The sequence below is a fragment of the Mangifera indica genome, chromosome 7 (assembly GCF_011075055.1).
Source record: "Mangifera indica cultivar Alphonso chromosome 7, CATAS_Mindica_2.1, whole genome shotgun sequence".
In the NCBI taxonomy this organism is placed as follows: domain Eukaryota; kingdom Viridiplantae; phylum Streptophyta; class Magnoliopsida; order Sapindales; family Anacardiaceae; genus Mangifera; species Mangifera indica.
Genome location: NC_058143.1, coordinates 17,765,184 through 17,792,110, shown reverse-complemented (window position 1 = coordinate 17,792,110; position 26,927 = coordinate 17,765,184). Strand labels below are relative to the sequence as shown.

General features: G+C 34.2%; 4 protein-coding genes and 1 long non-coding RNA gene across 9 annotated transcripts; 3 read left to right on the top strand and 2 right to left on the bottom strand.

Moving 5' to 3' along the window:
• The first annotated feature begins 1,718 nt into the window (after positions 1-1,718).
• LOC123221723 (protein FANTASTIC FOUR 3-like) lies at positions 1,719-3,142 on the top strand. The gene has a single exon (XM_044644627.1). It carries the CDS (start codon positions 2,023-2,025, stop codon positions 3,004-3,006), a length of 984 nt encoding a protein of 327 aa, XP_044500562.1. The 5' UTR covers positions 1,719-2,022; the 3' UTR covers positions 3,007-3,142.
• Positions 3,143-7,503: 4,361 nt separating this feature from the next.
• LOC123220465 (mitogen-activated protein kinase kinase kinase NPK1-like) lies at positions 7,504-13,841 on the bottom strand. The gene is made up of 17 exons (XM_044642692.1): positions 13,378-13,841; positions 13,250-13,291; positions 12,995-13,060; positions 12,800-12,910; positions 12,629-12,709; positions 12,467-12,544; positions 12,166-12,248; positions 11,213-11,294; positions 10,997-11,097; positions 10,788-10,827; positions 10,603-10,662; positions 10,462-10,508; positions 10,140-10,365; positions 9,844-10,053; positions 8,986-9,311; positions 8,828-8,895; positions 7,504-7,962 (listed from the first exon to the last, which is right to left on the bottom strand). Exons 1-17 carry the CDS (start codon positions 13,663-13,665, stop codon positions 7,904-7,906), a joined length of 1,968 nt encoding a protein of 655 aa, XP_044498627.1. The 5' UTR covers positions 13,666-13,841; the 3' UTR covers positions 7,504-7,903.
• Positions 13,842-15,081: 1,240 nt separating this feature from the next.
• On the top strand, positions 15,082-17,920 carry LOC123220048 (peroxisomal adenine nucleotide carrier 1-like). The gene is made up of 5 exons (XM_044642043.1): positions 15,082-15,367; positions 15,931-16,162; positions 16,460-16,606; positions 17,089-17,249; positions 17,438-17,920. Exons 1-5 carry the CDS (start codon positions 15,225-15,227, stop codon positions 17,715-17,717), a joined length of 963 nt encoding a protein of 320 aa, XP_044497978.1. The 5' UTR covers positions 15,082-15,224; the 3' UTR covers positions 17,718-17,920.
• Positions 17,921-19,305: 1,385 nt separating this feature from the next.
• LOC123220190 (glucose-1-phosphate adenylyltransferase large subunit 3, chloroplastic/amyloplastic) lies at positions 19,306-23,070 on the top strand. 3 transcript variants are annotated; one of them, XM_044642242.1, is made up of 15 exons: positions 19,310-19,655; positions 19,769-19,882; positions 19,964-20,137; positions 20,294-20,386; positions 20,483-20,566; positions 20,654-20,709; positions 20,896-20,989; positions 21,064-21,176; positions 21,268-21,340; positions 21,463-21,543; positions 21,654-21,740; positions 21,977-22,081; positions 22,364-22,470; positions 22,578-22,698; positions 22,812-23,070. In XM_044642242.1, the coding sequence occupies exons 1-14, from the start codon at positions 19,440-19,442 to the stop codon at positions 22,651-22,653; spliced, it is 1,473 nt and encodes a 490-aa protein (XP_044498177.1). In that variant the 5' UTR covers positions 19,310-19,439; the 3' UTR covers positions 22,654-22,698; positions 22,812-23,070. The 3 variants fall into 3 exon arrangements, with proteins under 3 accessions (XP_044498178.1, XP_044498177.1, XP_044498176.1); XM_044642241.1 differs by having other exon boundaries at positions 19,311-19,655; positions 22,578-22,638; XM_044642243.1 differs by lacking the exon at positions 21,977-22,081 and having other exon boundaries at positions 19,306-19,655; positions 22,578-22,638.
• LOC123220191 lies at positions 19,603-24,860 on the bottom strand. Of its 3 annotated transcripts, XR_006502998.1 has the most exons (4): positions 24,263-24,860; positions 24,002-24,066; positions 23,363-23,883; positions 19,603-20,733 (listed from the first exon to the last, which is right to left on the bottom strand). It is a non-coding gene; the product is annotated as an uncharacterized LOC123220191 (long non-coding RNA). The 3 variants fall into 3 exon arrangements; XR_006502996.1 differs by lacking the exon at positions 19,603-20,733 and having other exon boundaries at positions 23,176-23,883; XR_006502997.1 differs by lacking the exon at positions 19,603-20,733 and having other exon boundaries at positions 23,176-23,883; positions 24,417-24,860.
• Between the last annotated feature and the right edge of the window lie 2,067 nt (positions 24,861-26,927).

Below are 26,927 nucleotides of genomic sequence, written 5' to 3'. Positions count from 1 at the left end.
TTGCATGATTATGATTAAAATCACACTAGTTTCGATGTAATTTTAATTGAATCATATGAGATGGTGTATGAAATCCTATGTGATTAAGTTGGAACGACACCAAACCAGTACGATTTCAACTATAATAAGTGTGATTATAGGTTTGAAATTAAAGTTTTAATATTCTTTTCAATTAAAAATAGGAGTCAAACTTATAACTTTTTAAATTGGTAAAGGAAATTATTATGTTTGTATTTAAGAGGTGCAAGTAATATTAATTTTGTAATATTTATATTTTTTTTAAAATATAACAAAAATATCATTTACAGATAATATTTACATTTAAATTTCATTGAAAAGTGGTAAAGTGACATTTTTTAAGTTCAAAGGGTAAGAAAAGTTATCTGGACAAAGAACGGGTAGGACAATGTCTTTTTGCCTAATTCAGAACAATTTTAGGGTAGGTAATTTGTTGTCAACCCTAAATGGCCTAGAGATAGAGAAAGGGAAAGCTCAATTGGGGTTCGTAGAGTAGCACCTAGCGGACAAAATAAAGAATGGCCTTAGTGGAGGATCAATTTGTTCAATTTGAATTTCTATTTTTAACATCTTTGTACTCTTTTAACGTCCGTACACTTACCAACCAAATCCCACATGTCAGGTAAATTTCGGTGGTTTAACTTCTACAATCATTTTTTTTTTTATTGTGGCCGTGGCCGCCGGCGCCGCAGCCGGTGGTGGTCGTCACTTTGGTTCTGATTATCAGGTGGGACTCACCGTTCTCTAAATCAATGGTGGGTCATCAAGGTGCTGATTTGGTCGATGCTAATTTCCCCTAGACATAATTATACATGCAGGCAACATTCAGCCTCCCCCACCCACTGAAATCTCACAAAAAAAAAAATTGCCCTTTACTTTGAAATGAGGTGCTCTGTTTTGATGAAATGAATATACTTAAAAAAATTCTCTTTGAAAATGCGAAATTGAAAAGTTTGGTCGGCATGATGGTGTCCAGAAATGAAACTTCATCTGCTACAAAATTTTCAAAGTTTTGGGTAGATGTTATAATCTTGTCTTTCCTTTTGAATTCAATTAGTGTAAGTTTTGACTGAAGGACACAGGAATCATGAACTAAAATGGCTGGTATGTTATTTTTCTTTCTTTTGCTAAAGCATGAAGGAAGAAAACGAGGCAAATCACTGTCAAAGTATCAAGAAAAATATGGGAGAATCCTTTGTTTTCTAGCCTTTTGTTTGCTTTTCTTTTTGGAATAGCAAAGCTGGTAATTTTTGGAGGAATGTTTTAACCTACAACCCATCTGTCTTCTCTTTAACTACATTCTTCCCAATTTCTTCTACCCTCATGAGATTTCTGTAGAAAATTGGCGTTGGATTTCAATTCTGCCCATTAAGTCAATATCATAAAATATTATTAAAATAATAATAAGAGGGGTTTTTTTTTTTTTTTCTCTTGCCCACTTTTTTGTTTCTTTATTCTCAAAGCTGGTAATTTTTGGAGGAATGTTTTAACCTACAACCCATCTGTCTTCTCTTTAACTACATTCTTCCCAATTTCTTCTACCCACATGAGATTTCTGTAGAAAATTGGCGTTGGATTTCAATTCTGCCCATTAAGTCACTTTCATAAAATATTATTAAAATAATAATAAGAGGGGTTTTTTTTTTTTCTCTTGCCCACTTTTTTGTTTCTTTATTCTCTTTTGCAGTGTGTGGCAGAGTTAAGAATTGTATAATTCAAGTGGTGTAAAAAGGCTCTCTCTATGCTACACATCCTGGCACTTTTGGGCACTACAAATTCACACCCCATCCTTCACTTGTCCCTCATGTTCAAGCTCCTCGTCTCTCTTCATCCTCTTTCTCTTCTCCATTTTCTCTCAACAGCATACCACCAATCTTTTTATCACAACCCAAAAGCCTAAATCCTCTGTTTTTCCTCTGCCTCCAGATACCTTTTATCTCTGAAATTTAGTGATCTTATTGTGTCATTTGTTGCTGAAATTTTTGTTGCCATATATCTACTCTTATGGCAACAATTGTGTACCAAGGTTTGCAGTCATGTTTAGAGTCTCAAGTGCTTGAGCCAAGAACATTAAGGCTCAGATTTTGTTCACCAAAACCCCGCTGCTCTCAGCCCCTTGAGTTAACCTTTAAATCTTGTTTTGTAGATTCCAACACAAAACAGCTTGAAGATAAATGTCATTCTCAAGAAAATAGCAAAAAATCTGCTGACACGGGAAGCTGGAGCTTCCTCGAAGCTATTGCCAATGGCTCCCAATTAGGAAGCTCCAAAGAAAAGATAAACACAACATATGTCCATCCTCAAGTTAAGCGTTCTATGTCTTCCCTTAGCGAGAAGAGCTTGAAACTATGCACTGAAAGTTTAGGTAGTGAAACTGGCACTGACATAATTGAAGATAACATTTTCTCATTGTCTTCTTCTTCTTCTTCATCATCATCATCTTCAGCAGGTGAGAATTATTCTTTTTCTCCCACAAGGGAGCAACAAAGGCCCAGTCAACTTGTGGGAGCTAAGAAAGCGAGTTCTCGTAGTTTTCCTCCTCCCTTGACAACAATAAGCGGATTAGAAACACTTCAAATCAGACCCCACCGCGAAGATGGGCGGCTGATTATCAAGGCAACAAAGGCACCCTCCACACGCTCTCTCTTTCAAGCTGAACGATCCCAAGGCCGCCTTCGACTATCCTTTTACACACCGTTTTATCACGACTCTGAAGAGTTTTCCCAAGAAGAAGAGATCGAAAACGAGTACTTGGATGAAGAGGAAGATCATGAAGAAGCAGAAGAAAGAGAATTAGATCTTGATGAACATGAAGCTGAAGAAGAAAACGATGCATATTTGGAAGAAGATATAAATGGGAATAGTTTAGATGTTGAGGTTCAAAAGGAAATGGAGAAGTTTCAAAGGCCTGGTAGGTGCAAAGAAGGCGAGCCCGAGAACAACAAAGGATTGATAAATTGGGAGTCTTTTTGGGTGGCCACATCCTAAAGCTTTTCATTCGGATATCTCCCTATAATAAAATAGTTTGTCTTTTATCTTATTTTCTTATGAATCTTATGTTTCTAAACAAATATGCTTGTGGTAGGTAGTTATTATCGTTATTTGAAGATGCTTGCTTCATTTCTTTCCCTTTCTCTCTCACTCTCGCACACTGTGCCCACTAGCTTCATCCAAAGCATTTATCAGTCCAATTGGATTACGTGAACGAAGACAAAAATTTTCTTTCAAGCACATGTAAAAAGATAACAAGTCTCCAAATCAGCCCCATAAATTGAATTCCTTGGAAAATCTCTGTAATTCTGGAAAGATAGGAAAGGGGGGGAGCCTTATCCTTGAGTTTATAAAGCAAAATACGTGGGTTGATAGACGATCACACAAAGAGAATATATGCATCTCCACCGTACAGTCTGACAGAATCTACATAGATTGTATTGCAAAATTGCATGCCTGTAGCCCTCATTTCAACTTGGAAACGGTGTAAAACGACACGCTCCGACGCAGCTAGTGCACACTACAAATACAAATCTATCGTGAATTTTAAACAGGACGATGGCCTGTACGATCGAACTGCGAAACCACAAGTGGCCACGGTAAATAGCTATCGGGGTGAGGATTATGTGATGCAGCCACGTGCAATTTCCACTTTCACTGTGCACCGAACCCTCCCAACTTGACTGGCTGCTGGTTCATCAAGTTCTGTACTTCGGGATATAGATGACAATTTAATTCGGAAAATCAGGTCTTCAATCCGGTTTTCCCAAAACCGGAGAGGATTTCTTAACAAAATAGAGAATAAGGGCGGTACGGAATAGAATGAAGACGTAAATTTTTTAAATTTTTATATATTAAATTATTTTTAATATTTTTAATTATTATAAATATATCATAATACATAATAAATATTTATTATTTTTATAGTCAAGATAAATAAAAAAAAGACATTTAAAAAAATGAGAATTCCTTTTATCATCATATCAAAAATAAAATAAAAATAAAGATTTTTTCTTACAAAGCAAAGATAAAAATCAAAGTATTTGACCCGTTTCTTGTCCCAAGCTATCCGTAATTACTGTGCCAATGTGCGTATAGTGTATGGCATTGAGTTTAAAATTACAATAATTCTACAACATGAAGCACGTGATGGAATTATAAACGAAGGAAACAACCTCCCTATCAAGAGTCCCATAAAAAAACGAATCAACAGAAGAATAATGACAGAAAACCCCCTCTCATTTGAAGAAGTTACATATCAGTGACATACTACGCTAGAGTCAAGAGAGCTGATGAAAGATAGCATTGGAAGAAATAACTGAAGTGGGGATTTAAAGATGCCAATAAGAAAGTGAATTTGTTGCATATGTTTTTAATCCAGCAATGAAAGTTGGGATAACATACTTTGATCTAATCCATATAGACTTATGGAACCAATAAGGAGATGCCACGTGTTAAAAAACACATTTACAAAAAATTATGTAATGTATTATTTTATATATAATATTATATACATAATTTTTATATTATATAATTAAATAATTAAAACTAAAATAATATTTAATTTTATAATAATATATTATTATTTTTATATATAGTTATTTATTATTAGCTTTAAAAGCAGCAACACCAAAGTGCCTGTTCTTGGTAGAGTAACAGGAGAATTCCTTATCTTTACAGGTCTGGTAAAGCCAATTGTAAAGCAACACCTAGTTGAATCTGGAGCAAACTTTTCATCTCTAATTTGACAAGCTGGAGTGCTTAATTAGGTTGGTTTTATGAATGCGATGGCGTCACCAACAAAAGGGTTCCCCAAATTCGTGAAAAGCCAGGCAGCACCGCCCCACATATTTAAGGCAAAATTGACTCCTTTCCGGATAAATACACATGCATGATAGGTGAATAATTTATTATATTATACATCAAAAACTTAATTTATTTTTCATTTATTGTATATCATATTATAAGATGGGATATATTTTTTAAAATATAAAATATTAATAAAATAATAATAATTTTAATTAATATATCACTATTTTAAAAAAATAATACAAACACTCTTAAAAATTTAAAAATTTTTATATACACTATTACTACATCATTATTTTTTTAAAAAAAAATATTAATATATATATCAGTAATATATTATATTATATAATATATATTATATTATACAATATATTTATTATATTATATTAATTTGATATATCTTAAAATATATATATATATATATATATTCCTTATCTCTCTTACTGTATTTAGGATACTGATTAGCATGAAAACACGTATAAAAGCAAATACACACAAATATTGTAAGAATCCAGTGTATATAATGGCGTCTTGGAAGAAATATTTCCAAGGGTGAGCCTGTGAGTTGAAGGGGTTTTTGTGGCTGCAAAATCATAAGTACTGATTGTCGCAATGTTTGCTGAGTTGGGTGATGGAGAAAGCCTTGGAGCAAGCAGCTTCATTCTTCATCATTAATGGTCGTCTGTGCAGCCGATTGTCCCTTTCGTTGATTGCACATCCAATAATTGCATATGGGAAAAGTCATGCATGCAGCTTCAATAATTTATAATTTTTGTATAATGAATGTCAATATAAGCTGGCTCAAACCTGTAGTCAAGCTTGTAAGAAGTGAGTGACTGAGTGAGAGCCAGCGTGAAACCTTCTTGGTTATCAATCAACAGCACTGGCGTCTCTTTGTTCTTATCCTTGTGAATTTTGATTCCCAGATTTCTTGTGGACTATTGTCGAATTGACAAAGGAAAGTTACTTTGAATGGCTTTGTTTAATATCCTTTCATTTAAGATAACTGAAAATGAAAATTTTTAAATAAAATATTATTTTAGTTTGTATTGATGTTGTCTCTTTTTGTACAAAACAAACTATTAAAGAGAGAGAAACATCACATGAAGTACTATTCTCGTTGATTTTATCAGTTTTATTCTTAAAAATCATCTTGTGAGTGAGAGAAATAATAAATTTATATTACTCTAAAACACTCTTAATTACTATTTAATGTGAGATTTTTTGCATTAATAATTCGTATTTTTGAATCAATAAAACTTTGTGCATAGAGTTTTTTATACCCAATTGAATATAATAATATAATAAAGATAAAAAAATATTCAATCATAAAATAATATATTATCTATATAATCAAGTATATATTTAGAGCTGTGTATGAAGTACGGAAAATTTTTTTTCCTTATCCACGAAGCTTATGAACGAGTAATGTGGCTTTTAAACATATAGTAATAGTAAAGAGCTAATTAATTAAAGAAATATGGTGCCCAAATTGTGAACTTACTTGGCCTTAAAGAAAAGTGAATAAAATCAAATGTGTTTTAAGCATCTTGGTTTCTTTCTGATAATATCAATCAAATAATTATACTATGGATCTCCTAGAATCCAGGTCTTGTACGTTAAGAGGTTCTTTTAACAACAAAATAAAAAGGGCACGTCCAATCCATTCCCCCACATAAAATCATCTTTTCCTTCACCTTTGCTTCTTCCCTTCTTATCAATAAATCAATTTCGCTTTTGCTTTTCCAATTTGTTATGCTTCTCCTAGCCCACAAAATTTTAATTATTTTCAGGCTTGACTTCGCTTCACCTACCACTTTGAAGGAAACAAACAGAATTTTCAAGAGATATTTTTAGGCTTTTGACATGAAAAAATGGGAAACAGATTCCATCATTCTGTATATCAGGTAGGAAACACAAGGACAAATTTGAGAGGCCGCAACCCACACCAGTACAAAAATTTTGTGATTTTTGTTCCTGATATTCCTCCTAACACATGCAAGCAATAATCTTGATTATATCTTTACAATTTATGCTCATATTTTGTGCTTCTTTTGACTCCAAATCAATGAATGAATTTATGTACATTGAAATGAACTTGTTTTCTGACTTCAGAAGAAACCCTAGAAATTGCATGCTTGTTTTGTTGATAAAATAATTCATTGAATCAGATAAAATACTTGATCAAAACGTGAAATTAATGCAAAATTGTTGTAAAAAATTTAACCAAGTGGATCCCAAGCCTACCCTAATCATTCATCACTTTCACCACCACCACCAAATAATTATCTTCCAAGGCCCCTGCCACAGTTGAAACTTTATAATATATAATATTTAGATTTGAGTTGAGTTAGCAGAACCCAATACAGATATCAGACAAATAACTTACAATGGTAACTAGGAAAATGAAATTTGAGAAAGAAAAGGGACCATAAAATTGGGTAGTCTTTAAAAGAATGTGGTGATGACAACAACCTCATGGTTTTTGCATCGACAATCAAGTAAAAATAAAAATAAAATGGCCATAAAAGCTCTAAATAAGAATGTCATTTACCAGTCAAGACAACTGATTGGCATCCACGGATGTCACCTCAATTTTGCTCTGTTTAGCATAGTTGTAACCATTTGTTTTTTCTCTCATATACCTTCAGATTCATCCCAACAATGAAGTTTTACACATTCAGGTTATTGCTTAAAGCTAAAACCAAAGAAAGCTACAGCATTAATATGTTTCTTTGTTTCAAAATTCGCAATAACATACACCAACTTAGCTTGAAGAAAAGGGAAAAAGAAAAGCAAACAGAGATGCGACTTATATGAATTTTGGCTCAACTGTAAAAGGGCATGACACAGCATGCTCTGCTATTCGTTGAGACATTGCATAGTAAACCAACTATATATATTAGACACCATTTTTTATCAAAGAGAGAGAAAAAAAAAAAGGCAAAAACAAAACTAAATACATCAACTCAAATCTCCTAGTGGAAAAGGATAATTAGTTCCACTAGGCACTTGTACAAATACAGGTAAGGTACACGCATTTACTTGCCAGGGAATGCAAACTGTAGCAGCTCTCTTGCTCCAGTTAGAATCTGATCCTTGGAGATGACGTCTTCCCTCCTGCACCTGCCTGTCGCCTCATCTCTGCAATAGGCACTTTACAAGTTATAAATCGAAAAGAACACATGATTTTCATAGTAATCAAACAAAACTACACTAATCAATGGAATTAAAAAAGAAGAGGACCTAATATCCCAGTTGGATATCAGATGCATCCACTATGTTTGAGATTACAGTATCTCACAATAATTCTGCATATGGTCCTATCATTTGATTTTCAGTGCTCAGTGGCCACCCAAAAGATTTGAACCTGTGGACTAGCAATTTGATTACAATGACTTTTACATAAAACCTCTGTTTCTATGTTTACATGAAACCAGTTCACAAGCCTAAACATGCTAAATTAGGCTTGCTTCAGGATGGATTTGTGTACCAAGAAAGTCACTGAAGAAGCCAATATCCCAGCTGCTTGTGAACAGCTTGAATAAGTTATAGGTCTAGACCTAGCTTATGATTTCAAGGCCAGACATCATCTATGTTTGAGTAATTTTTTATTAGACAAACAAACTTTTGAATCTTATCCTTCATTATCTAAACTAAGCTATATTGTGGTAGTCTAGACAGGTTTCATAATTCCACAACGGCATTCATCAACCGCTAAAAAAAGGATCTCTGTTAAATGACCAGCAATAAGAAGAGACCCTATAACAGTACCTAACTGCAATTCAAGGACTTCAGAAGAAATTACAACCTCCTTTAATTACAATATTTTTAAGTGAATTAATTTTGAAAAGGCATTCTCTTTTATATATACTTTCTTACACCTACATTCTAAGGATAAGAACCTGAGGTTTACTAAGACATTAGTCACTATATTTATTAGGTGCAACAAATACATAAAAAAGATGAAATTGCAAATTAAAAATAATTTGCTGAATCTGGAACTTGCCTCGTTTTTGTTTGAGCTCTTCATCAAGCTCTTCTTTCCATTTTCTCTGTCTTTCTGAGAAGCTCATGCTGCAAGAAAAACCACAGTAATTATCAAGCTAAAGAATTATTAAGCACCAATAAACTAAAACAAGCATCAAGTGCCAATAAATAATAGACCTTGGTCTAATTGTATCCTTCTGAGGATTGAGTAGTTCTTTCCACTCGTTAAGCTGAGGGGGCGGAATTTCCTGCAGAGCTCGATTCTGCATGTTGTTGAGCTTTGATACAGGATCCATTTTACTGCCAGGACTAGAAGTATTAGCAGTAAAAACAGCTGCTGAGAGTCTTCTACTTGGCAGCTGCTTGGGTGATCCACTTTTTGGAGGTAAGTTCAAACAATTTTCTCCATTTGAAATTCCAACAGTGATTGGGTGAACAGTTGCATTCATTGTGTTGTAGAACTCTTCATATAGAGGTGTCTGCAACTTCTTCAGATCCAGAGCCTAATAAAGTTTTACAGGAAGGCATGAAACATTAAACTTTCTATGACATATTTTTCTGCAGTCATAACGTTTTAGATAGCAAATTTGAAGGAATCATTTATGCCATTTCAAATTCTCTCCACTAATCATTCTTAGGCCCTTGGGATGTCCACTGCTACTTTAAATCCAGAGCATTGGCAAGCTTCACAGATGAACATGAAATGTTAAAGTTCGATTGTACAATATCTCATAGGTCACAATATTTTTGAAGCAAATGAGAAACCAGTCTTTTTTTTGTATTATTTACCATGGTGTTGCTTTTTCATATGCAATCCACTGTTATAACTCTCAAGCTACTGGGGGAAAGGCTACTTTACACATATGCTATGTTTTTGCCCTCCCTGGTTTTTCTAAGATACTTTTTTGCTTTTCTTTTTTTTTTTTTTTAATTGGATAGTATGATATTATAATTTACTTGGGAAAACAAATTCACATGATAATCCCATCATTCTTTTCCAGAAGAAAACTAGACCAATACAAACAGAAAAAATACCTTCTCATCGAGAAAGGCTCTAATTTTAGACTCTGTAACTTCATCATCATCCTCAGGTGCTGATGAACCACAGGGAAATGAGAAGTCATTCTCCTCCTTAACAGATACTCTAGCATCAGAAGACAAATTCATTTCATATCTGTCCACCTCTGGACTCTCATCAAATTTGCACGGCCAATCATCAGTTGGTTCACACATAGGATTAAAACTCTGATTTAAGTAAACAAATCAACTTGGTATCATTAAAGTTTCACATTAAAACTTGAAATACATGAGACCTCAAACTAGATTAGCACCTTATTTAAATCTGCAGATTCGAAGGTAGAGCTGAATTTTACAGATGCCCTAACCCCAAAATCATCTTTGTCATCAATCTGACACATGTCATCATCACAATTGTTTGCCCCTCTGTAGGATCCTGCAGACAAACACTCTGGATACACTATTGGGCACCTTACACTGCCCATCTCACAAACATCCTTCAAGCCCGGGCAGGTTGACTGTCTTATCGAAGAGTTCATGCTGTAACATCAATAAAGTTTCCAGAATCAAGATTCACAAAGAACCAGGAATCAGTAACCCATGGAAGTTTAAAATCCATGAAAATGAAATACTTACGAGTTCCTTAAATTCATTCCTGGTATTGTCACCAAATTTCCAGACTCCTAATGATAGAAAAAAAAAAAAACTAAGATTGACAAAGAATGTTCAAACGAATGAGATGACTACAGTTGATAAAGCTTATTGAATTCTATTTACCATGACTGAGTTGCGGAATACAAGATGAGACTCCTGATATGTCCCAGTGATGAATGGGTGCTGCACATGTTTAGGAACAGATTTTTATACAACTAAAAAGCTAAATTTTGCATTATTTGTACATGCCTAAATATATTGTGTTGCAGAATATTGTAAGAAGAAAAGAATATACAATTTGAAACTACCTGCAGCAAGTCTGACGCTGTAGGTCTTAAGTTTGGTTCCCTGCCACCACAAACTGATACACATAAGCATAGAAACAGGATCATCATATTTGTGAATTTTAAACTAAAGATAAAGATAATGTTTTGCCCTTTGAATATTAGTTCCTAAATATATTTGAAGCCAAAAACAATATCAAAAAGGTGGCAGAACGAATAAGAAAAGAATGTACTTCTGCAAGCATTTTAATAGAAAATCCTTTGCTTCAACAGAGAGATGTTCAGGAATGGGTGGATGTGATTTAGTTGTTCCAATGTGAAACAGAGCAGCAACCTGAAAGAAGCATCATATCTTAGTCTGCAAATTTATAAAGAAATTTAATTCATTTAGTTAGATACTGCATGTATATCAAAGTAAGAAGATTTAATAAGTATTGCAATGCATGTACCTCTTGATACTGTTGGCTCCACGGAGGCTTTCCTGTAGCCATCTCAATCACAGTACAGCCAACACTCCATATATCAGCAGAGCTAACACAAGGAATTTGGAAAATAATGAGCTCCTAAGATCAGGGAAATAGAGAGTGTGTGGATAAGATTCTATGTTACACCTACTATTGGAGAAAGTGAAGTGAGCAAACATTGCATCGGATGATACGCATAGAGATTATAACAAAAAAGTTTGTGGAGATTTATCTAGTTATTTATATCCAAAATACATAACAACAGAACTCTTAACTGAAAGGAAAAGAAAAAGTCAACCTCACTGTAGCAGGGACTAAAGCTTGGTTGAGTTGAATTCAGTTGAACTGACAAAGTCTTATTGTAGTTAAACGCTAAACAACTCACAAGACTCTTCCAAGAACTTGGGACCCAAAATATTCAAACAAGATTCATTTCCAAGCATCTCATAATATTTTCAAAATCATCTTCCTAGAAAAATGATGCTATCAACCAAACTAACAGAAATAAAAATTTTAACAGCTCCCAAAATTGTGAAGGAAGCAACAAAAGTATCTTCCCAGAGTGATACCTAGAAGCAAAAACACCATCTCTTAAGCTTTAACAAAAATTTTATGTCATTAAAATAAAGTATACATCTTAGCAATAACAACACTACACAACCGCCAGATTTGGAAAGATAATGAAAGAAAACCAATAAATGATGATTTCAGAACTCTGAAACATTCTAGTTTTCATTATTTTTGAAAAACACATTATATGATGGCCACTGTAGCAATTAGTGTGCCATGTCTTCCAACAAAACAAAACTTTTCAGTCAATAGAAACCAACAAGAACATAGAAAGAGAAACATAATTCCACATAAATAAACCTTATAATTTATAGGTGTCAAGACAACTACACATAAATGTGAACACCTATAAACATGATTTTTCTTACAAGCTATGTCCAGTCTGTAGAATGACTTCAGGAGCCATCCAATAGGCTGTACCCTTCATTGACTTGGCACCATTAAGTGTGGCCTGCATCAACAGAGAGATCACATCATCAACACATGCAGAAATTATATTTACAAGGATGTCAAAATTTTCTTTTGTGATTGAGATATGGGCTGTCTGAACATGTGCCCCTGTACATTGGAAGACAGAGAATTTAAAAGTTTGATGCAATGAAATTTTTTTCCTTTTTGTCTCTCTCTATATATATATATATGTATATTTATTTATTTATTTATTCATACCAGCTCTACAACTTTCTTAGATGCACCAAAGTCCGCAAGTTTAATACACCCCTTATTATCAACAAGAATGTTTGCCCCCTGAATGAAACACGCCTATTGTTAGAGTAAGGTATGATAGAATGAGTTACAGAGATTTCATCTAAGGAAAAAACAAGAAAATACCTTAATGTCCCTATGCATAATTCCATTTTTGTGAAGATATTCAAGTCCTAATAACAATTGTTTTGCATACATTCTAATAACCTGTAACGCAAGCCATTTTGCAAAGTAAAGTCAGCATTTCAGAAATATCCATATTTTATTGTTTCAAAACTAACAATTTTTAATACTTACTGACTCGGGGAAAGATCCGAATTTTCCTAATAGAGATGATATGGAACCACCCGGTACAAATTCTAACAGAATGTTCAACGAATCATCCTCTCTAGCAGTTCCCAAATATCTCTAAAACATATCATTACAGAGGGAAAATATCAGAGAATAAGAAATTGAGATTAATTCTTCACAACCTGAAGAGATCATACTTACAACGATATTTGGGTGTGAAAGATTCTTTAAAAGCTTCACTTCTTCCTCAAGTTCCCTTATGTGTGTCTAAAAATTTTAAAATTAAAAAAATCAGAAAACAGCATAAATTCAAATAGACTTGAGCAAGGAAAATAATAGTTTAGTAAGTAGTTTCTTTTTTCATTTAACCTCAACTCATTGATGCAACAATCACTACATTTACAGTCTAAAGAAATAAGCTGAATTTGTACCAGTAAAAATAAAAATAAAGTTCACCTTCATTTTTTCTTTTGAAGCACTGCTCGCTGCAATTAAAACCTAAAACAAAGCAGATATAATAATTCAAAAATCAAGTTGAAAATTAAATCCAATAGCAATCCTTAACTAGTGAGCAGTATAGTTACCTGTTTAATGGCTAGGAGCTCTCCGGAGTCAAGATTCATCCCCATATAGACCCGACCAAACGCGCCAGACCCTATCAACTCACCTTTTCTCCACCGGATCGGCGGCGCTTCGGTTTTCACAATCGGCGGCAGAGCGGACACTGGCGGTTTACCAAACAAACCGATTCTAGATTTACGAATGCTCGAGCCAATCTTCTCAACCAAGCCTCCAATTCCTACTCCTCCATCGTCTCCCGATGTCGACCGAAACACCAAGGATCGCCGAACCGATCCGAAAATCTCCTGCATATTAGAGTTCGTGCTCCGGACTCCAATTATATCGCCTCTTCCTCGGTTATTTCGTTCAAGTCCCTCAATGTCAGGGTTCTGCAAGGTGCACAGTTTGTTATGAAGTGACAGTGTATTATTGAATCAGAGAGTGAGAGCTTATGAGAGAGAGAGAGAGAATTTTGAAGGAGGGAAAAAGAGAAGATCTATTTTTGAAAAATAAAGAAATGCATAGTAAAATGGTGGAGTTGTTGCCCGTTGGGATGTCGGGGGTATTTCTGTAAATTTATTGTTGTTTTATATCATGGGCTTGGACTATGCGGCTATGCCTTCTAATGTTTGAATATTTTTCAAAATTTTTTGGCTTATCATTTTGATGCGTGATTATGAAATTAGCATTACAAAAGGACTTATTATCTCTTAATCACCATCATTTTTAATACCAATAGATATTAAATTATCGCTAACTTTGATTTTCCATGATCGTTATCTTAGTGTCTATTATGTTTCAAAGTTATGGGTAAAGCTAGATTTGATTTCGATTACGTCAAAAAATAATTTGAGATTAACTCAAATTTAAAAAGTTTAATTTGACATAAACAAGTTAAAGTTTTAACTCAATTTAAAAATATTTTAATTTTATATTTGATTTAAATTATCTTAAATATAAATATTCAAATCAAATGAAACTCAACTAATTTATAAAAATGAATTTAATTTTTAGTTAAAACTCAACTCGGGCTTCAGCTCGATTGAGTTACAATTTGAGCTCATATATCTTGCATCGAATCCAACATTACAGGGATGTAATTGACAAATTTTTTCCTACCTTATAGCAAAGTTATTGATAATTTGTATACGTTAGGGAATTTTTAAATATTTTCTTATATTTCAGGGAGTAATAGAAACTCTTTCAAAAATGCTTTATGGGGAAAGTCTTAATTTTTTTTCCATGTCAATTAAAAAAAAAGTATAATTAATTAATTAAGATATTATTATCATAATCATATGAACCGATATGTTAGTTTAATTTTATTGTGTGAGATACAAATAAAGATTTTATTTTAAATAATATATAATTTATGTACATAAATAATATATTATTAGAGTAATTTTAAATTAATTAATAAAATAATATTTAATTATATAATAATATATTATTTATATATTAATTACATAAAAAATAAATACATATAATATTACTTTATTTTAAATTTAGAGTTTTTATCCTTTATAAGCAACCAAGAAATATCTTTATAAATAATATATAATATATCTTTATTAAATTAAAAATCTATCAACATCAAATAAAAAATAATAAGAAGATACTATATGGTATTTTGTAAATAAGGGGCAACCCGTTAAGTACACGGATATCCATCCACCCGTACCCATTTGTAAAACGACGTTAGTGTTAGCCGTTTAAGACAACGAGAGCAAAGAAGGAAGTTCAAGATTCGATTCCCGACAAGACACGATCACCTAGCTCAACGCCATGCGTTAGCTTAGCTCCTTCAAAATTCATGGATATTTTAGGCTCAATTATCAACATGGCTGAGTTCTGAATTTTGTTTTGTGAAATGGGTTTTGATCTTGAATCTTTGTCAGAGGCAACCTCAGGAGCCATTGGAGCTCTGGTTAGCAGCACCATTTTGTACCCTCTTGATACTTGCAAGACCAAGTACCAAGCTGAAGTTCGAGCTCAACATCAGCAGAAGTACAGGTTAAGTTCGCTTTTATTATTGATATATTTTGTTGGGTCCAGCTCCTAATTGCGTTTTCTTGGTATTATTTTAGAATTTTCTCTTTACCAGCTTAACTCAACTGAACTGCCTCTGTTTCTAATGCTTTTTGTATTTATTCTTAAATTATTGACTGAGGAATTTAACTTTGGTTTTAGTATCTAATTACTAAGAGACAAGCAAGAAGAAATCATAATCACTGAAGCCCGGAGAATTTATCTAAGCTAGTTGCAGCTGCCCGTTTATTCAAAGAAATATGATCTCTTATCATAATTATTCCTTCCTTTCTACTAAGATGGAAGAATTAGGACTGTTGTTTAAAAAAACATAAGCTTAGTTTGCCTCTTAATTATACCAGATATGATCATAGAAATTCAAAGGGAAAACATGGTACTTATCTTCCTCGTGTTCATGATACAATACCTTTGCCAAATAATTTTAAGTTGTAATGCTGTATTCTCTGCTTGAACTGTTAGTTAAGTGACTGCAATGATGATTGCTATTGAACACAGTTTCCTCTGATTATGAGCTCTGTCTTGTTCAGGAATATTTCTGATGTTCTCTGGGAAGCGATTTCTACTGGACAGGTTCTTTCATTGTATCAGGGCCTTGGGACAAAGAATCTGCAGTCTTTCATTTCACAGTTCATTTACTTCTACGGCTACAGCTTCTTTAAGAGGCTGTATTTGAAGAAAAGTGGTAGCAAAAACATTGGAACAAAAGCAAACTTGATTGTTGCTGCAGCTGCTGGGGCATGTACTGTAATAATAATACAGGTAACCGAAAATTTTAAGTCCTCTTTTGCTTGATAAGTAATGGTATACATCTCTTCTCTTGTGGTTTTATGGGGTGCGCTGAAATATGCAGTCTTGTTTTAGAGATTAAAAAAATGTTATTGTTATAATTTTTTGAACTAAACTAAATTCATTCAATAGGTTTTGAATCCCTAAATCCAAACATCACATCAGATAATTTTTTCTATATATGACCCCATTTAGCCTTATTGTCTAATACTCCTATCATATATTGAAGAGCTCAGCAATTTCCATTCTCTAACATTACTTGTCTTTTAGCCCTTGGATACAGCTTCCTCAAAGATGCAGACAAGTGAATTTGGGAAATCCAAAGGACTTTGGAAAAGTCTTTCAGAGACTACTTGGACTGAGGCATTTGATAGTCTTGGCATATCTCTTCTCCTGACAGCGAACCCATCTATACAGGTATTTGAATCTACCTTTTATTTAAATAGTTTGTATTTATGGCTTGTTTCAAGGGAAGTTGGCTTCATTTATCTTTTACAAAATCTCAGGTGTTTTATTAGCAACAGTCTGAGTTTGCTGTGGAGCATTTTCTCCCCTTAACTTAAAGTTGCATATTTTAAAAAATCATACTAAAAACCCCAGTACCCTGAAACAGATGTTTTACTAAAGGAGAGTTTCACTCAAAGCAGAAAGTGAAGTAAAACTTGAACAAATAGCAACAGTAAATAGCAGCTAACTCCTCATAGTCAAAGTCTATACAAGTCTTAAAAAGTAGCAACAAATGGATACGTCAAGAGCAGACCGTAGGTTTTCATCATGCCAAAGTGCTGTTCAAAGTCTGTAACTTCTATTTTCAGTTTACTCTATATATTTTTTTGCTTCCAAGAAATTTTGATGAATATGAACATGTAAGCTGAAACTAAAAGTCTCTTGTTGTATAGTACACTGCATTTGATCAGTTGAAACAGAGGCTTCTCAATAGGCGGCTGAAGAGAGAAAGTGGCAAAGAATCAGCCCCGGAAGCTCTTTCTGCGTTCTCTGCTTTCTTGCTTGGTGCAGTCTCAAAATGTATCGCTACATCCTTGACTTACCCAGCTATCAGGTAGAGGTCATATTAACCAGTCTCCCTTATGTATAATCTCTCAAAAATAGTTTATACCCTAGTCTAAACTTATTTGAATCAAGAGGCACCATGTTGTTTTGTAAACAATTGAAAAATGAATCATTGACGGTTCATTTTTGAAGTCATTTTACAGCTCTGTTGATAATATGAATATAAAATGTGGCCAGGTGTAAGGTCATGATTCAGGCTGCAGATGAAGATGAAGATGGGATTGAACAAGCTCCATTGAAAAACCAAAAGACAGTTTTAGGTGCAATCTACGCCATTTGGAAAAGGGAAGGTCCCCTGGGATTTTACAAAGGATTACAAGCCCAGATCCTGAAGACTGTACTGAGCTCAGCATTGCTTTTAATGATAAAGGAGAAGATAACAAAAACCACATGGGTTCTAATGATTGCCCTTAGAAAAATTCTATTCATCACCCGCAGTAGACTGAAGAGTGCTTGATGAAATGGAGAGGTGTATCCATTTTGAACTCTTGTAAAGGAGATTTTCCTAATGGATTTATTCATTCCTAGACAGATATTTTAAGGAAATGCAATAATAGTTTATGGTGCCTGGAGGCAGTTTCTATCATTCATGAAGATGAAGCCTTGTTGTAGCTGCAAGGATATTTACTTTGTTCAATAAAATTATCATGGTTTAGACCAGACAAGCTTCGAGCTAGAAGTTTTCTTCTACTCTATATTGCTAGCTGCCTCTAAACAAATAGATTTCACTTATTTGTGTGCGCATTCAGGTGTTACAATTAGGGCTACAAGCAAGCTGAATCAAATTATGTATTACTTGACTCAAGTATGACTTGATGAAATAGACATAAAGCTCGAGCTCAATAATGAGGGTTTGACTCGAAAAATTATAATTAAATATCATAATTTATATATTTATTAACTATATCTCATTTTCAAAGTTCGAGATCAAGATTTTAAAAAAGTAACTCTGAGATTGTAAACTATAAGCTTACTAAACATAGTTTAACAATAATCAAATTGAGTCACAAGAACTTCACAGTGGTGCAGCTCGAGTTACGATGTCTATGGATAAGAATCCATGGGCTTAGCTTTTTATCACCAATTCTTCCATTTTTAGCTTATAACAGTAACACAAAAAGTATGTAAAAAAATGAATTTGACAATTTTCAAAGGGAAGCAAAAACCAGTTAAATTTGATTATGCCGTGTTTCTGTTTAGTTGGAAGGCCAACACCTGTGGAGTTTGTGCAGGGTTGATTCTTAAATTGATCAGCAAATTCATCAGCCAGGCACTCCGCATTTTCATTTTTTGTCAATGCTGTCAAGTTTAAGGACGTCCTATAATTGTGAATCGCTTGAAGAAGTACTTCCTCCTCGTCTGCAGAGAAAATATATTGTACAAAGACAGCCAAGTTGCAAAATGTCATTTGGAGAGAGATTTATTTCATTTCTGATAACTACCCATCCCATTACTGTAAAATTTATGATAAACAGTGAAGATGGGTGGTAAAAATTAACTCGATTTGATTGTGTTTATTGAGTTTTTCACTTCCGATGATAGAAAATTTATCTCATTTTCTATCAAATTCATCATTTCATTCAACCAATTACTTAAAATATTAACAAGAAACAATTTTTTACCTTCTAACGACTAATTTTTATTGCCTACATTTATACTCAGGAACAGCACCGCCCTGGCCCTGCTGCTCACAGTCTATGTCACTAAAATTCTTTTAATACCAATGGCATGTCGGTCTTTCGAGATTTCAAAGAAGACAGACAAGCAAGTCAATTAACAACCGCGACCGAGATGTAAACAATTCATTTGAGCAACAAAACAAAGCAAGACTGTATCACAGTCCACTCGTATATTTTCTTGGTCTGTGTTTCCCGCACAGACAAAAATCTAAGGCGGCAAACTTCAGGATATTCCATGATTCGTAATTACTTTCCAAGTCCAAGGACTTATCTGTAATTACAAAACTTAGTTAAGAGAACCACACAAAGTAATTTAAGCTTAAAAAAAAAAAAAAAGTGGTGGCTGCAATTGATTTTGGATAACGTGGCCTAGTCCTCCAATTGCCTGTATGCATTCCAAGTAAGCTGCACTCAGCTCACCGTGTCTAGGCCTTTCACATACAAGCATTCGGTAATTTCCATTGATTTGAATTACAATTTTCTCCTTCACTTAGAAGAAAATGGCATTGCCGGCTAATTACCGGTTTTCCCTCTCAGCCGCTGGGGGTGCCATGGCCTTGCTGGGGAGCAGTCACTGGAGGGTTCTGAAGTTTTGCAATGGAGAGTTGATAGGCAACAAATTTAACATGAGAAAACTACATAATGGAGTTTGTGGGAAGATTCTTAAGAAACGTGTTTGCATGTCTCTTACTGCAGACGTAGCAGGCGAGACCAAGGTAAACCTCAGCTCTCCATCTCTCAAAGCACACAATTTCAAGGCAATACATATTTGAATATATATGGTTTGTCACACTTAATTTGTGATTAAATTTTCATGGGATGAATTTAGTTGAGAGACTTAGATATGGAGAAGAGAGATCCACGTACCGTTGTGGCAGTAATTCTGGGAGGAGGAGCTGGTACTCGTCTCTTTCCTCTCACCAAGCGTCGTGCCAAGCCTGCTGTAAGTATCAGTATGACCATTTTCTGAACTTAATATTGAATGGTCCTTAAAAAATGATGCATTAGAAATTGTCTCTTGTAGGTTCCCATTGGTGGTGCATACAGGCTCATTGATGTGCCAATGAGTAACTGCATAAATAGTGGAATCAACAAAGTCTACATTCTCACGCAATTCAACTCAGCATCACTCAACAGGCATCTCGCCCGTGCTTACAACTTCGGCAATGGGGTCAACTTTGGAGATGGTTATGTTGAGGTAGTAATCTGTATATGATTCAGAATTCTTGAAAACCAATGCAAGAATCAACTGTATCTGATTTGTATTTAGATTACTCACACACCCACATAAACAAGCTTACTGATCTTATGAATTCAAGTCAAGGCCTTTAATTTGACTGTTGCTCTAAATCAGGTTCTAGCAGCCACTCAAACTCCTGGGGAAGCTGGAAAACGGTGGTTCCAGGGCACTGCAGATGCTGTAAGGCAGTTTCACTGGCTTTTTGAGGTAATCGTGTCATCACCTTTACTTAACTTGATGAGCTGAAAAACCCTGGAAGTTAGCTTGCACGATGGTTTACAGTATATTCATCACTTACTACAGGATGCAAGAAATAGGGACATTGAAGATGTCCTGATACTATCTGGAGATCATCTGTATAGAATGGACTACATGGACTTTGTTCAGGTAATGGCATCACATGCAATTCACTTGTCAGTCCACTATTAAAGAAAATAATGCAGCTGTACTTAATATTCATGTCCTCATTACCAGAATCATCGGCAGAGTGGAGCGGACATTAGTATTTCTTGTTTGCCGATGGATGACAGGTAGGCCCTTGCTTTAAGCAGAATCTGTGTCAACATGAAACCATATAAATCAGATTATTTAATACATTAAAATCTCAGGGTTTTCTCTTAGTTTCTGCAAATTAATCAAAGAAGTGAGCATATTGTTTATTGCTGCTAGCTCTAAGATTATCCACAAAAACTGAGACCTCTCTGCTTTTATGATAGTCGTGCCTCAGATTTTGGTCTAATGAAAATTGACAACAAAGGAAGGGTTCTTTCATTCAGTGAAAAGCCTAAAGGAGCCGACCTGAAAGCAATGGTGATATCCGGATCTCTGACACATAGTAATTCTGAATCATGTATCCAATTTCACTAATTTTGCTTATATTGTAGGCAGTAGATACGACAGTTTTGGGACTCTCAAAAACAGAGGCTGAAAAGAAACCCTACATTGCTTCAATGGGAGTGTATATCTTCAAGAAAGAGATACTTCTTAATCTTTTGAGGTACCATATTCACGAGCACTGTGCGATGCCATTTCAAACGTGACACAGGAATACTAAAGATATTTAGTTGTTAATATTGTTGTCAAATCAGATGGCGTTTTCCAACAGCAAATGACTTTGGATCAGAAATAATACCAGCCTCAGCTAGAGAAATATACTTGAAGGTCTGTATAAGATCTAATCTTTATAACTGGATGGCACGTTGGTTGACTATTTGAGAGAAAGACCCTAATGGGAGTGCTTAATTATCATTTCTTGATGCTCATGTACAAAAATTTTTGAGCAGGCTTTTCTGTTCAATGATTATTGGGAAGACATTGGGACTATCAGATCCTTCTTCAAGGCAAACCTTGCTCTCACTGAGCATGTAAGAATCAAATTGAAAAATCAGTGTATCTCATTAGTAGCATTGATGCTCATGTTTCTGTTGAAAGATACACAATCTTTTACAGCCTCATGTTTCTTTGTGACTTTCAGCCACCAAGGTTTAGTTTCTACGATGCAGCAAAGCCAATGTATACATCCAGAAGAAACTTACCACCAACAAAGATCGACAATAGCAAGGTTAGTAAATTTGGCATTTTAACCTTTCCAGTTGATGAAGTTGTCTTCTAAGAATTGTCCTCATATGATATATATATATATATATATATATATATATATATATATATACATACACACACACACAAGAGTATGCATGCATAACAGCAAATAGTTGGAAGACTTACCATTGCCAGACTCGACATAGGAACATATTAGTATTAGACCAGCTCTTCACTTGGTATCTGTTTCTTTTGCAGATTGTTGATTCAATTATCTCACATGGAAGTTTCTTAAATAGCTGTTTCATAGAACACAGTGTAGTGGGTATCAGATCTCGGATAAATCCAAACGTTCACTTAAAGGTTTATTCTACAAATCCCTGTAGGTGAATTCTGGAAAAATTTACATCAATTTAGTTTAAATGCTTTAAGTGACCAGTTTCTGGTGTAGAAAAGAGGTTGTTTAATCATATAGCTCTTACAGACTGCATGTCAGACTATTTTGAGTTTCAACCATTAATATCTTCATTGTAAACCTAAATTGTCATGCAAATTTACTTCTATTTTTCTACATTTTAACATGAACTAAATATTCCTCTGTATTCTCATCTATGATAAACTTTAAGTAAACTGTTAATAATGCAGGATACTGTGATGCTTGGTGCTGACTTTTATGAAACAGACTTAGAAAAAGCATCACTACTTGCTGAGGGAGGAGTTCCTATTGGAATTGGAGAGAATACAAGAATAAAGTATCAACTACTTACACCTCTCAGTCTTAGTTTTTTTATATGAAGAGAAATTCTTTTATCTTCTTTAATTTCTCAAATGACTCCTGTAATTATGTTGTACCGTACAGAGACTGCATCATTGACAAAAATGCCAGAATAGGGAAGAACGTTGTTATTGCAAATTCAGAGGTATGTGGTGGGTAGGGGCAGAGTTATAACTAATTTATCCTCCCACTACAATAAATTAAGGTTTCTAATCTTAATCTGGGTTTAATTACTTAACAAAAGGGGTTGGATGATTTCTGTATTGCCCTTCTGTACTCTTCACTTATACTTAATTTCATTTCTGAATGGATTCACAGGGCATCCAAGAGGCTGATAGATCTTCAGAAGGATTCTACATCCGCTCCGGGGTTACCATCATATTGAAAAACTCAATAATAAAAGATGGATTTGTAATATAAAAAAATTCTTTCATCCTTTGTCATTTGGTTGATGAAGATGAAAATTTTTTCAATGAGATATGAAACATTATGTGACCTAGTGACAAGTATCCATTGATAAACGTGTACAATTTGAGGTTTATATAATGTGAATCTGTAGAATCATCCTTCTCCCCCACTTTTAATGGATCTATTTCTCAAAAATAGATCAATGAAAAGATACACACGCAAAAATGTAAAGGAAAATAACAAGTTACAACAAACATACGCTATAAACTCCATATAAGAAACAATGCAATTAAAATTGTTATTTTAGTCTCAGCTGTCTAAAACCACGGAAAAATTCCTCTTAGATTCCATTGACATAATCTCAAGCATTGCATACAGACAAATTTAAATAACCATTTGCTATAATTTTGCATGATCTACTCAACTGAAATATTACATAAACCATGATATATGCCGGTTACCTCATCAATAACCAACACCTGCATGGACTCAAGCTTCAATATGTTCTTGTCAATCAATTGGCATAAACTCCCTGATGGAGCCACCACTATTTTCTGGGGCTCAGCCTGAAACATTGAAGGCAATGACCAAAATACCTAACATAATAAAGATGCACTGTCCTTCAGTGTTTCACAATGCCGATAGTAAGATAAAAAGAAACACAGACCCTAAGAAATGACTTACTTCTTATCAAGCATAAACAAAGTTAACGACTTTTTGACATCATATTCAGATTACATGGAAATGCATTGTCAAACTCATTTTAATCCAACTGGCATTTTTAAGCAAACAAGGTCTCCAATAATTAATATTAGACAAACAAGGAATGCAAGTACAATCAAACAACAGAACGCAGCACTTTTAGCCAACTCTTCTGTCATCTCAACATCCCTCCATCTAAAAGAGCCATAACAGTACACGATTTCTCTTCCGAGCCAGTTTCTGAGGGCTTTTCTACCAACATTGAAGCAACTTTGCTAACCTATGTTCAAATAAACAGATAAATTACTATATGTTACAAAGGAAATTAAAACTGGTGTTCCTGACTCCACTTTTTCTTGTTTAAATACGTCTTAGATTATCATCAACATCTCACTTACATGTCAAGTTCTCGAGTTGGCACCACAATGAGTGCTTGCAAAGCAGACCTTTTGAGTGTTTATTACTGAAAATATCAACACTAGGCACATCAGCGTTTGACCCGAAACTATCTAGACAATTAAAAGAAACAGCTACATTACTCTTGACACCAATGCACAAGCTCAATTCTGCAGCTATTTTATCCAGATTATAAAAGGCAGTAAATTTTAAAAGTGAAAACTTTAGAACTAAAATCAATTGAGAAAAATAAACAAATCAACCTGAGCATTCATTATGAAATCACGCCGCGAAAAAAAAACAGGCAAGCCTTCACACGCTGTATATCTTTCAGTACCACATATCCAATCTCTTCCATCCTAGGCACAAATTCAATGACAGATATATCCGAAAACTATGCAGTTGCACGGAACTCACCTGAGAAGCACGTGGACGGAAACATGATAGTTGACGGAGAGTGAAAGAATTTTCGTTTCCTTTGTAAGCTTCATGAGCGGTTGGTGTCAGCGAGGAATTGAGAAAGGCTAGCGAAGGTCTGAAGGAAGCGCAAACAGATAAGAGAGGCGGTTAGTGAAGTAGAAGAAGATGATGGTTGAAGATTCGGTTGTGAAATAGTAGCAAGCTGAGCAGCTGAAATGGCTGCCATTTTGCTTCCTAATCAGGAGTCGTAAAAGAAGGTGTGTTTTTTTTTTTGGGATTGCAGATATGTAGATTCATGCCGTATTCAAGAATGAGAGTGGGCCCAGTGGTTCCCGTTGTAAAAGCTTTTGGAACTTGTAATCATGTGATAAATGATGACGGACGGTGCCGGAAAACGGAAATCAGATGGTAGGGGGGCACCATTTGCAGATAAATTACAAGGCCAAACGACTGCCCACCCAAGGTTTGATGTTTTCTCAAGTTTCCATCTTTTAATTATGAAAATATCAAACATCTACTCATGATCGGTTAGATTTAATAAAACTCTAACGGTGGTAAATTTAATATCATTTTTCCCCTTAAAAGTTTAAAAACTAACATTTTTTCCTTAAGTAAGTTTGAAAATATTATATTTCCCCCCTAAGGTTTATTTCCAAACCCTTTCACTTTCTCCGGCACCATCACCGACCGTCTTCCTCTCCTAACGGTTTCTCTTCCATCGACGGCCGCCCTTAACTCTTGCACTATGCATCCGACGTAAAGAGAAATCGTCTTCCCAGATGAAGACGACTCGTCTTCTTAGAGGACGACGAGTTATCTCATCTTCGTCTGAGAAGACGATCGTCTTCCCAGATGACAACGACTAGGAAGACAAAGAACTTCGTCTTCCCTGACGAAGTTCTTCGTCTTCCACTACTTCTCTGACTTCGATCGAACGTCCAAATGAGAGGAAAGAGTTCGCCGGAAGGAGAGGAAGCTTCGGGAGGGAGAGGCTGTCAGCAATGGAGCCGGAGATGTCGTCGGAGATTTCAAAATGAAACTTTAGGGTGAAACGGTGATTTTCTAAAACTTAGGCTGGAGGAAAATTTTAGTTTTTAAAGTTTAGGGGGTAAAATAGAATCAATTTTAGTTTATTTTTAATATTATAGAGAAAATGATGATTTTACCCTTACCACCGTTAGAGTTTTGTTAAATCTAACCGGTCATTGGTAGGTGTTTTGTGTTTCCATAGTTAAAAGATAGAAACTTGAGAAAATATCAAACCTTGGGTGGGACATAGTCATTTGGCCATATTACAATTTGATTTATTTTGTCAAAAATAATTTCAAGGCGTTTGGTGGAGCATGTCCCTTGAAGTTAAAGCGACTTAAAGGCCCAAAAGTCCACACTTTGACATTCGCTTAAACCAATACACAAGGAATAGAATTACATGTTCCATAAATGTCATAAATGAAACTTTTTCTACCCACACTATCAAATCTGTTTGAAAATTTTAATGGTGTATGAGCAAAAAGTAATTTTATCATCCATGAATTTTGAAAATATTAAAAAAAGTTTTTTACATATAAGTTTTAAATATAACAGTCTAGTCTTTGATATATTTAAGAATTTCGTTTACACCCTTAAAATTGTAATCACCACTGCATCTTTCCATTATCGCTGCCAGCGATCGAGTCACAACAACAAAGCTGTCAAGAACGGCAAGACTATGCATTAGAGAGTTGTTACAAAGACCGGAGATTGACATGTGTTGTGGAGGGAGATCGTCATGGATATTGATTCAAGTAAATAAGGGTTTTGTCGATGGTAATCGACAAAATTACTGAAGAGATGAGTCGAAAATGAAAATTTCAACGTCTAAAGTGTATTTGAAAGTCAAATCATCACCAAAGATGGTTATTGAAAGTGAAAATAATAACTAAAATCTGTTGGCTCAAAGCGAGGAGGTGTAAGAAAATAAATGAGAAATAAGAAGGTTCTTATGCAATTGTGATATTCAAATTTTTTTTTTTTTAACTTTTATTAACTTGAGGTATATTATAAATTTAAAAAATAAAATGACAGGGATTTCATTATTAAATGTTTTTGTATGAAAACGTATTATTTATACCAAAATGAAAAAAAAGGGTTAAAGTTTGAATACAATATTATGACAATATATTAAAATAAAAAAATTATGTATATTTTATAATAAATATCAATTTAAGTACTAATTATAATATATTGTCATGTGACGTAACAATAATATTAATAATATATTAAATTATAGTAAATTGACTAAATAACTATTTACCACCCAATATTTGGATGAAACTGTATATTCTCGCTATGTAAGTTTAAAAAACCAAATTTTCACTCTTATTCCCTTGAATTTGTTAAATTTTTATCAAAATAATTATTTTATCTTTTATTAAAATTATACAATTGTTAGTAACACTTAATATATAAATAACAAACTCTCAGTATATTATTATCATTTTAAAAATTTGTCACTAATATTTTTAAAAA